Source organism: Phacochoerus africanus, chromosome 15 (assembly GCF_016906955.1).
Source record: "Phacochoerus africanus isolate WHEZ1 chromosome 15, ROS_Pafr_v1, whole genome shotgun sequence".
Taxonomy (NCBI): Eukaryota; Metazoa; Chordata; class Mammalia; order Artiodactyla; family Suidae; genus Phacochoerus; species Phacochoerus africanus.
In genome coordinates, this window is record NC_062558.1 from 131,778,398 (window position 1) to 131,790,723 (window position 12,326).

Consider the following 12,326-nt stretch of genomic DNA (forward strand, 5'->3'; position numbering starts at 1 on the left):
CACAGCCACAGCAACACAGGATCTGAGCCGTGTCTGTGACCTACACCACAGCTCACGGCAACACTGGATCCTCGACCCACTGAGCAAGGCCAGGGATCGAACCTGCAAGCTCACGGTTCCCAAGATTCGTTAACCATTGAGCTTTTAAAAGTTATTTGAGACCTAGTGCTTAGTGAGGAGTTCTTAGACAAAACACTGTTAGCTAGCCAAGGCACATAAAAGAAAAAATCATAATTGGACTACATCAAAATTAAAACTTCTGCTCTGTGAAAGACCCTGTTAAAGGGATGAAAAGACAAGCTGATAAGGATTTGTTTAGAGTTAGAAAAAGGACTTTCATTACTCAGCGATAACAGAAAGTAAACTCAAGGACTTGGAAAACAGACTTGCGGTTGCCAAGGGGGAGGGGGAGGGAGTAGGATGGACTGGGAGTTCGGGGAAATAGATGCAAACTATTACTTCTGGAGTGGATAAGCAATGGGATCCTGCTGTATAGCACAGGGAACTGTATCTAGTCACCTGCGATGGAAAGGACGGAGCATGACGTGCGAAAAAAATGTGTATGTGTGTCTGTGTCATTGCTGTACAGCAGAAACGGACACAACACTTTAAACCAACTATAATGGGAAAAATAAAATCATTTAAAAAATAACTCAAGAATACAAAAGCAAACTATCCATTTAGAAAATGCACAAAAGACATGAGAACACATTTCACAGAAGGGAATGTTCAGGTGATAAACAAGCTCCAGAAAAGGTTTTCAACATCCTTGAGAAACACAAAATACAACCATAGTGAGATACCACTAGCTACCTATTAGAACAGCTAAATTTAAAAACAGTAACAAACCCCAACGTTAGTAGAAGAAATTGCATCTTTGATACTTTGTTAGTGGTAATACAAAACTCTACATACAGCCACTTTGGAAATGTTTGGTATTTAGTTGGCAACACTTAAATGGAAAATACTTGGGCAGCTTCTTAAAAAACATACAACTTTTGCAGTTATACTCCTAGGCATTTATCCCAGAGAAACAAAAACAAAAACAGAAGTCTAGACAAAAACCTGTATAACACGTTCATAGCAATTTTTTTTTTTTTTTTTTGGTGAGAGTCTTAACTTGGAAACAACCCTGATGTCCTTCAGCAGGTGAATGGTTAAATAAACTGTGGTCCATTAACCACGTCAGGAAGGCAGTAAGAAGGAACGGACTGTGACTGTTTGACACATTAAGAAAGAGATGCTGTGCAGCACTGGGAACTGTATCCAGTCACTTGCGATGGAGCAGGATGGAGCACGGTAACGTGAGAAAAAAAGAATGTAGCATGTATGTGTGACTGGGTCACCCTGATGTACAGTAGAAAACGGACAGAACGCTGTAAACCAGCTCTAATGGAAAAAATAAAAAATCAATAAAACAAATAAAAATAGAAAAGAATTAAAAAGAGAGAAAGAAACAACACATCGCTATACCTGAGAGAAAAAGGGAAGGAGGGAGGAGAAGAGAGGGGGAGAGCTCACAGAGGAAACGTAGTAAGATATCTAGGATGTTCTTCTTGGGCCATGTCTTCACAGTTTAGACATTTTAGCATAAAAGTCTCTAATAATCTCTCGGATTAGAAGGCAAAGGTAGTATTTCAGGATTTTACTGACTTTTATAAGCAAAAGCAAAACTGTAGTACCTTATGTATAAACTTAAAATATTTCAGGTTTCATTATGTGTCATGTCAAGACTATCTGTCCGCTTTCAAACCTAAAGACCAATTACTTCTTTGCGGTTTAAAATTCAAACAGTGCTATAAACCAAATGCTTTGATCAACAGAGCCAAATTTTAATAAGTCTATATGATTTAATAACAACTCGTTCTTTATTTTTAATAATTTATTATTCAAGATAAGTGGGAGGGAACTATAAGATACTTCCTTAACTGAAAAAAAAATTTTTTTTTTTTTTTTGGTCTCTTTGCTATTTCTTGGGCCGCTCCCACGGCATATGGAGGTTCCCAGGCTAGGGGTCGAATCGGAGCTGTAGCCACTGGCCCACACCACAGCCACAGCAATGCGGGATCCGAGGTGCATCTGCAACCTACACCACAGCTCACGGCAACGCCGGATCGTTAACCCACTGAGCAAGGGCAGGGAGCGAACCTGCAACCTCATGGTTCCTAGTCGGATTTGTTAACCACTGCGCCACGACGGGAACTCCTGAAAAATAATTTCTTAAATTTCATTTATTCACTGCAAATTAAGAGCAACCTCAAAAGGAGACTTTCCACATTCACTGTTTCAGACTATCTTTTCAATGAACGAATGAATGAATGTCTAAAACTTCTTACACAGAAAAACACCCAAACCCTTTTTTTCCTTTTTAGGGCCGCACATGCAGCATATGTAAGTTCCCAGGCTAGGGGTCGATCAGCTGCAGTGGCAATGCAGATCCTTAACCGACTGAGCGCGGCCTGGGATCGCACCCGTATCCTCGTGGATACTATCATATTCGTTTCCACTGCGCCACAACGGGAACTCCAAACACCCAAACCTTTAAAGCAAACCTGGGTATCCATAAGAACAGCACCTAAACCTAGTTTAAGCTTATGAAAAAATTCTAATTAAAGGAATATTTAACGTAAGCAAATGAAACCAAGGCGGTCAGGGAAAAAAAGCCACAAGACAAAAACAAAATATCAAATTAGATATCTCAAAAATCATCCCAAAAGGTTGAGAGGTGAAGGCAAGTTACACACTGCCATCTCTCCCCATTGTAGTGATTCTCTGAACGCCAAAGTAATGCTGATCTGAAGGATTAAGTTATCAACTATGTTTGAAACAAACATAGGTAAGCTCACCTAGGAAGAAAGGTTGGTTACAGGGAGCTCCCCTTCTGGCCCCAGATTCACCAGCCATAATCTGGCTTATCCTGGATTCTAAAGGTTTTCGTACTCAAGACATGAAACATACTTAAGGTTTTATATTTAATCCCAAACAACAGAAGGAGTGCCACGGCCAATGCACAGAGTTAATGGTGACAGTAAAAGTTTCCAAAATCCTTTATACAACAAATTAGAGAAAATGTAACTCTTATGTGCTTTGTAAAAAATGCAAAGATTTTTACATTTCCACTCATTTCTATCTAGTCTTACAATTTAGAGAATAAAATGGAAAGAGCAGTAAGCTCAAGGCTTGAAAACAAGAAGGAAAATACATTTTATTCTTCTTTTAACTTTGCTTGGGAAAACACAGTTAAAAATTTCAGCAATTTGTTCCTGTAAGACATTTTAATGTCAATTTAGCTTCTCCTTAATTATAACCGCCTAAGAATGGTGCTTTTCCCTCCAGTTTTATTAAGGTATATTTGACAAATAAAAATAGAAATAATATATGCAGTTGCCCTTGAACAAAGCACAGGTTAGGTTAACTAACCCTCTGCAACAGTCAAAAATTCAAATATAATTTAGAGTTGTCCCTCGTCTGTATCCGAGGCTTCCCATCCTCAGATTCAGCCAACCCTGGATAGTGCTGTACCGAAGTATTTACTTCCGAAAAGCATCCGCATCTAAGTGGACGTGCCCAGTTCAAACCCATGACGTCCAAGGGCCAACTGGACCTAAGGTTAAAACCGAGATTTTGATATACACATACATCATGTAATGATTATCACAAGTAAGCTACTTAACACATCCATCAAAAATGGTGCTTTTTCATTCAAAAGCACCATTTGTCGCTTTTATTTACAGGAATAACATCATAGCTACTCCATCATTTTACATGTGGATGGCCTTCGCAACCCAACAGTAAACTCCTTAAGGGTGGGAACCCAACGGGCGCCCGGACGCTGCATCCCTGGACACTGGAGACACGCAGCGCCGAGGGGCATGGAGTGAATGTTTGAGGTTCAGGGTGCTGATCTCCATCTCACACTCTCCAGAGACAAGCAACGGAGACCGATCTTCAGAGCAGCTACCCGACTTTGATCAACCCTCTTGTTAATTAGCACCACATGTTTTTATTACTCAGTGTCTGAATTCCCAAATTAAATCATTCTTGGATTATTTTCCTTCATTTTTGTATTTGTTATAGATGTTAAAATTAACCTGGTCACACACAATAGCTTTAAATTGTGCTCTGTGTTGATCCCTTTTTACAACAAGAATGGCATCCAAAATCTTCATAAAATTCCCATTAATTGACCACAATAAAATGTAAGGAAATGATGCTAATGCAAACAACCTGTCAAAAATGCCCTGGGCTTATTTGGAAGGAAAGGCTCCGTCTCAGCCTCACATCCTGGACCACGTCCATGTCTGCTTCTCCAGAGAGGCCGAGAATCCCAGAAACAAAGACACTATGTAGAGAATACCCGTACTCCAGATCTTTCAGTAACTGGCAAAGCTTAACTGATGATTTGTTTGAAGAGAGGAATTTGTGTCCAAACCCGACAGTGAATCAAGCCAAAGTCCACTGCCTGTGCAGAATTTACAGATACTTTTGAGACAGCCACAAGCTACAAGGTGCTTTGCTGACGCTCAGAAGCCTTGCTGCTTACCAGTCCCCAATTCAATGAGCATAATCACCTGAGTGTCTGAACTGTACTGTTATTCTCCGGATACTACATTGGCACATGCAACCCACTTGTACAAAGCAAACTCCCCTCTCCAAGGTGATAGACAAAAAGCATGAAACTGAATAAGCTTTACCACTTATCTTCCAGGGTATTATCCTCTTGCTCAGAGGAAGAATGTTTTCTTTCAGACTCTTACAGCTATGCAGGGTTTCGTGTGTGTGTGTTTTAGTCTTTATTAGACTCTCCTATCCCTTTTTGGTGCTACCAGTCCAGCTCCATGTCCTTCCAGGGCTTCTGTGGTGCTTTCATTAGTTCATGTGTGCTTAGCATGGAATCCATTTGCTACCTGTGACTCAAATCTCCCCAAATGACCTAATGCTCTTAATTTTCATTTCATTACATTTAACTGAAAATGTCTACTTTGAAGCAAAATGTTCTAGCAATGAAAAGATGTAGGGGTACTATAATAAAGAACATTAAAACCCCTTTCTTATCATTAAATACGCAAGCTAACCAGCAATCAAGTCAGGGCAAAATTCTACCATCAACATACGAAATCTCTGGACCACAAGAGCAGCAGAAGACTGCCTGTTTCAGGCCATTCCTGGGACTCTCTCCTGTGCACCCCCCTTCAGCTCTGACAGATTCTGACTCAGAAGCCAAGGCCTGTCTTCATGCTGCTCAGCTACACATTCACAAGCCCTGGAACTTGAGACTTTCTAAATTCCAGGTTTTTCAGGTTTAAAATAAATCTTTTAAGAACTTGTCCTGTATCCCAAGTACTTACTTTATAGGTCTTCGATCACTAATACAGGTAAATAGTTATGAAAGAAATGGCTGCAGTTTGTAGTTTAAAGCCAGGACTACCTCCCAAAGCAAACTCTAGCAAGAGTGGCACATTCAAAAAGTGCACGTGAACTAAATGGCCCCTTCTGCTTTTTCTTGTCTTCCTGAATGCAGTTTAAGTGCTTTAAGAAAACATGTTCAAAAATCTCAATTTTTACAATGAGAATGTAAAATACTGACTGATTAACTGCATTGCAAAAGAACCTTTGTTTTATCAAGAGTCACAAAATGGATTCAACAATAGGGTGTTTTTTAAAAGAGATATTAAAATACAGTTCAATGTGTAATCACTAGACTCCATGAGACTTTCCTGAAAATGTTATCCATTATTTTAAAGGACAAAGATAATGCAAATTTAGTAATAAACCAGTTCAAACACACCTATTTACATCTAGTCAGTATATCACAGTATCTAATTCCCTCCTGCTCCCCATACCCTCTAACTTTATTAACCTGGAACATTTTCCTCTGGTTTTATTCATAGTTTGGAGGAATTACCTGGCATTCCTTTAAAATGAAGATCCAAGCTCCCATAAGGGCAAAATTTGCTTTGGATTGATAAGGCATACAGTTAGCAGGTGAGAAAACTGCCGATGAGAAAGTTTAATCACAAGTGTTATTACAAAGCCCTCTGGAGCACTTTCGTTACATTCTTTCATAAGAAATTGTCACACTTCACACCCTACTCTATGGAAAGGTGAGTGAGAGAGATTTTCTTCTTTAAGAAGAGAACTTAACTTAGATCTAAATGTGAAATTAGAACTCAGAGTTCCTGATACCAAGGCTCAGACTACTGCATTAAACAACTTGGCTGTTCTCTGCAAAGAAATTATCTAGGCAACTTGACACTAGAGCTAAACAAAGAATTAAAAGAAAACACAACTGTCTTTATTTAGATTTTCCTAGTGTAATCAAATAGTGTTTATTTAGAGTAAAATATTTTTTAAAAAGTATCTCTGACTGCATAATAAAACCAACAGGCATAGTACTTCAGTCCAGAGTTTGTCCAAGGAGACAAGCCTTTAGGGTCTTATCTTTCTCAAAAGGCAGACACATCTGGGGCATCCAAACATTGGGTAGACAAAGACAGTTACACTGCAAACAACAAAAGTGAAGTTACTTTAAAAATAAGGCATATGCCAGGCAGAATGGCCATCATCAAAAAGTCTACCAACAATAAATGCTGGAGAGAGTGTGGAGAAAAGGGAACCCTATTACACTCTTGATGGGAATGTAAATTGGCGCAACCACTGTGGAAAACGGTATGGAGATTCCTCAAAAAACTAAAAATAGAATTATCATTTGATCCAGCAGTCCCACTCCTGGGCATCTATCCAGAGAAAACCATGACTCGAAATGACAGACACATTCCACTGTTCACTGCAGCACTCTATACAATAGCCAGGACATGGAAACAACCCAAATGCCCTTTGACAGAGGAGTGGATAAAGAAGATGTGGTATACATACACAACAGAATATTATTCAGCCATTAAAAGGAAAGAAATAATGGCATTTGCAGCAACATGGATGGACCTAGACATTGTCAGGCTAAGTGAGACCCCAACGTCATATGCTATCAGCTTACATGTGGAATCTAAAAAAAGGACACAGTGAACGTCTTTGCGTAACAGACACTGACTCACAGACGCTGAAAAACTTATGGTTTCCAAAGGAGACAGGTTGGGGGGTCGGGGGTGGGCAGGGGGTTTAGGATGGAAATGATGTAAAACTGGGTTGTGATGATCACTGCACTATAAATGTAATAAAAGTTACTGAGTTAAAAAATAAAAAAAAAAAACATGACTATATAGTTTGCTCAAACACACATGATAAACAATGACTTTATTGTGTGATACAGAATATAATTTTGTTTAGTTTTGGACAGTTTCCTGTTAAATATCTAGTTAGGGACATAATCTTTGGAATACTTGATCAATAAAATTAGACTTCAGTAAAATATCTACTATAACAGAGGAGAGGAGAAAAAGAACCAATCTGTCACCCCATCAATTGACAGGTGACATTTCTTACCCACAGCCCATATATGTGTATACGCATGAGAATAAAACACAAAATGAAAACCATGAGCAAAACTGACATCTTAAGAGAGAAGAATTAAGAAGAATTAAGAGAGAAGAGAAGAGAGGCCTGGTAGCAACAGAAAAGGAAAGTCCAGAAAGGTACAGCTACAATCCAATAAAAATGCCTTTAAACTTGTACTACTTTTTTTCTTCCCTACATAGGCCTTGTCTACAGCCAAAACTTCCCTCAGGTTTTTAATGAGTGAGCCCACTATTTCAAGCACTTGAATTTCATCATATCGCCTTAAAATATGTGTCCTGGAAACTCTCCACTGAAAGCTGTCTTGGATAGTAACTGGTCATTCAAATATGGCCTCTGGGACAGTAACTTGGTTGTCTTGCACCCTCCTCGGTCCAACTTCAGCTTTTAGGGCCATGGGCTGGCTGGACCCACTATATACAGATGACATCCGCCACTCAGCAGAGGACTCTGGCTCACTACAACTGTGAGATGGCTCGTTAGTAATGTCTATAGGTCCTTCCGGTGACAGGAATATTCTAATATGTCCTCTCCATCCCAACGCCCTTCGGTGTCTACGCAGCTGTTTGCCCGATGAATACCGATTGAGAGGAGAGAGCAATGGAGAAACTGTGAGGATGAATCACTGCTACCGCTACCAAAGCAGAAGCCGTGGCAGAGCTGCAGTGAGAGTCCAGGCCACTCATCTCTTAGTTCTCCCCCAACGATGTTTTGCAAGTTGTAGGTGGTACCTATGGCTATGAAATCAACGTAGTGCACCATGAAGCGCGTTCCATTAAAAATAATAAAACTACAACATTCAAAAACACGAGAGTGCATCGTACAAGCGAGGATTGTTGAGCATATTTTGTTTGTGAGCAGGCATTCGCGGAAACGTGTGCTATGTCACAGTGTAAAGGGCGTTTCTAAGACTGGCCTGGAGTTGAAAGTTCACTATCTGAAACTGCTTGGCTTCACCTAAAATGAAAACTGAAATTTTAATCTTCTAATCACCACGATGAGGAAGATGGAGGCTCTCCAAACACCTTTAATTCAACAGGTCTGAAGCACAACTCTTTTCTTTTCCTCCTCTGAAAATCTGTTCCCTTTTCACATTCTTTGGTTTCAGAAATGAAGCCAGCATTAACTCAGTTCCTATCAGAATCGATAAAGCTCTCTTGACAACTCTCCCCTCTCAATACCCAATTAACCAGCTAGTCCTGGGGATCCCACCTCCCGAATATCTTTATTACCCTTGCGCTGCCTCTGCTCCCAACTGTTGCCATCCTGGTCCAGGCCACCCTCACCTTCAGCTCAGAGAACTGCATGCAGAACCCTCCCTCCAGTCCTAGGTCCCATCCGTTGTCCACATGTGAAGCAGAAATGACAATCTGCTGATGTCACTCCAGTGCTGAAAACCCTTCCAGGGCCTTCCAGGGCTTCCAGGAGAAAAACCTGAATTCACTTGATTTACAAAGTCCTTTACTAGCCAGCTGCATCTCCCCTCTTCCTAGCCTATTTCCACTCCAAACTAGCTATGTTCACTGCTCCCCAGACCTTCTGAATATGTTTTCTCTGCCTACAGCTCTCAAATTCTGTCCCCTTTAAAAATTCTAACTTTGATTCCTTCATCCAGGGAGTGTTCCCTCCCCGCCCCCAAATCCGGGCTGAGGACGCTCCTAGGTGGATTAACTGCATCTTCTATTCCCCCCAACATGCTATATTTTTACTACAATAGCCAGAGTGTCCTTTGCTTAATTCCCTGAGGGCTGGGATGAGTAATTTATGCCTCATCATAAAGCATAACACCTGGCTTAATAACCTCAGTGAATTCTTCAAATTTATGTTTCTAATTCTTGGATTGGCTCCTCTGACTATTTCAACTTGTTACCTTCTTCTTTCTTCTTTTTTAAAGAGTGTCCTTTCTCATGTTTGTGGTCCTTAGTCTATCTGCCCTAATGCAAGTGACATGGTCAACTGACATCAGAGACATGCCACCTCATTCCGTATCCTTCCTATTAGACATCTCTTGGGATTGCTTCTCAAAACCGTGGGCCTTACCTCCCACTCACTCTGTGACTACGGTGCACAGTTCTGCAAAGGACAGGCTGGCAAGCTCTCTCTCTCTCGCTTCCTGCCTTTCAAGGCAGCAGTCTGCTGTGCCTGAAGAAGCCTGCTCTGCATCTGCGGAGGTCCAGGCTGAAAGTGCAGAGGCACTAACCCCCAGAGAGACAGCCATCGGCCAGTGGAGGATGGAGGCCAGCAGACACGAACTTCTTCCTTTGGTCCCTCACGTGGCCAACTCTGAGAAACATACCAGAAGGTCTCTAAAAAGGACGGAACTCCAGTCCTTAAGGGGCAGCTCACATAAGAACACATCTCTCTGTTCTTTTCCTCCTTTCCTAATTCACTCTCCCCTGGTCCCTACTCCTGTTCCCCAAGACAATTTCCCAAACAAATCATCCAAATGCAAACCTATGTTTCATCTAAATGCAGGCCTGGAAAGAAACCAGGCTAAGACAGTCTCTTCAGGATTAGAAGTGCTCAGATTTTTACTGTTGTTTTCTCATTTTGATAGGGGTCTGTAAAGCAGGTAACTTAATTCTTTCCCTCTTGTCAACACTGTCCTTCCCATTTTCACGCACATGTCACTTTATTATCAGTGGATACTTTACAGAGGCATGAACAAGTCAACTCCCCTAAATGATGTCTAATTTCAAATGAACGGCAATTAGGAAAATACATTTCTTACAACAACAGGAATTCTACCCCAGTTTCCATGTTTATATTAAAAACATTTTGCCAGCAACACATGAAAGAACACTCATAAAATAAACAGATCTTCTCGTACCTTCATGTCACAGCTTGCTGAATTTTCTGCAGAGACTGAATATTAACATCCACCAAAGAAAATTTAACAGTTTAAAAATACCTTGTCGTCCAATGCAGGACTATTCTTACACTGAGGTTGGGTGTGAATGACTTGGGAAAACTTCAGATTGTTGTGTACGTGAGTCAGTTTCTCCAACAGCCAGTAGGAACTATATTTAACAGCAAATGATGCAGGTTCCAAAATGTTCCATCTAGAAATCTTTAAGAATTTTTCCTATTAAAGCAAGAATACCTACTGATAACTCACAAGGCAGGAAAATGTTCAATCAGTTGCAGACTATTTTAGGGCTGATGGTAAGCTTGATAATACCCTGAGACAGTATCTTTTGCCCCTTCATTTATTTAATCTTTAAGCATTCCATCAATTAAATTTACTGGCTAAGCAAAGTTTTTAAATTCTCTATTTTTATTGCCGCCTTCAGCATCAGGCAAAGTTCAATTTTTTTAGAAATGTGTTTAAAACCAGAATGCATGGAGATCAACAATGTTTATAGAATTTCAATGATTTGGGGTAGTACAAAGTTTTCACTTTCATTCCAATAAAATATCCTTATAAAATAGGTACATCTTCTCTAAATGTCTAAAGTCCCTAGACCAGAGTATTAAAGGAATTCTATTATCACCAATCAATGGGAGTAATCTTACTTTTACATAAAAGCACTTGAAATCAATATCTTCCAACTCTCATTATAAGTGCACACGCCATCACTAATATATTTCATGCCTAGAATTAAGAAGCCACAAAGCTCCTTAACAAAAACAAGTCTCCTAGACACTCCACAGCTCTGCTGGCTATTGTAGTGCACAGACTGAACCGCACTTCCTCTATGTCAAGATTCACACCTCATGTATCCTGACATTCCCGAAACCCAAGTGCACTTTATATCGGATAGAGTCACAGCCTGATTGGCGACATTTTTTTCTTTCTTACTGGTACATAAAATAAAGGACTTAAAATTGATGATGTCTCACAGTCATCAGAATATCACAGTTCAGCCAGCACTTAAACAGCAGGTATAGGTTTTATTTTTATTCTTTGGCTGACATTTTGGACAATCCCTTCATGATATAACAAAGTAGCAGAGTCAGATGCCACACCAGGGAGAACAAGCACTTATAGACATGTTCTGAAGCATCATGATTTTTTTTGAGCCTATTTGAATGATACTGGAATAATTTTTATTACTTATTATAGGATTAATTATATTAAAAACTGGGTGATTGTAAAAAGAACTATTTTTAAAATTGTAGCTATTCCACAAACAAAAAGAAAGCGATCAGAGAAATACTTCTTTAATAGCTAAATCAAAATTTTAAGTCTGCTTTTCAACCCCTTGCAGAGGAATTTCAGTCTGCCTCTGGCCAAGGCTCTAACAATTTTTAGTCACTGACTTAGCTGCTCATACATACATGCTTTATTGAGCTAAGAATGGCTGGTAAAAACTTGTAAAATAGTATTTTAAAATTTTCTCTGCCAAACTGGCCTTTTAAAAACACTCTTAATGGAGTTCCTGTCGTGGCACAGTGGAAGTGAATCCGACTGGTATCCATGAGGTTGTGGGTTTGATCCCTGGCCTCTCTCAGTGGGTTAAAGATCCAGCATTGCCATGAGCTCTGGCGGAGGCCGGCAACTGCGGGTCCGATTCAACCCATAGCCTGAGAACCTCCATATGCCACAGGTGTGGCCCTAAAAAGCAAACAAAACAAAACAAAAACCCAAAACAAAACAAAAACACTCTTAAAAAATGAGATTACTTTAGTAAGTCTGAGCTTCATGTTTATTAATAGAAAATGCAAACATTAGAATGTCATGATACTTCACTCTTACCCATAAATACTGTAAGAAAGTCTTGTTCTTCCACTCCTTAGTGTCCTCACTAAAGGACCACACAAACTAGGGAAATCTAGTTTCTAATTTTTAAACCAAGAGTTACATTAGCACTACACTAACACTTAGATTAAAAAAAGATGCCTCTGAAAAGGAG

At 39.9% G+C, this 12,326-nt stretch overlaps 1 protein-coding gene across 7 annotated transcripts in view; it reads right to left on the reverse strand.

Annotated features, from left to right (window-relative positions):
• The window catches only part of ATE1 (arginyltransferase 1), a 163,803-nt gene that overhangs the window by 21,382 nt on the left and 130,095 nt on the right, over window positions 1–12,326 (reverse strand). Inside the window, exon 12 of one of the 7 annotated variants that reach the window (XM_047762712.1) lies at window positions 10,382–10,540. The exons of the other annotated variants lie outside the window; for them this stretch is intronic. Within the exon in view, the coding sequence (XP_047618668.1) occupies window positions 10,533–10,540 (8 nt within the window). The 3' untranslated portion in view covers window positions 10,382–10,532. Of the gene's footprint in view, window positions 1–10,381; window positions 10,541–12,326 lie in introns of those variants that run through there. 7 annotated transcript variants of the gene reach the window in all.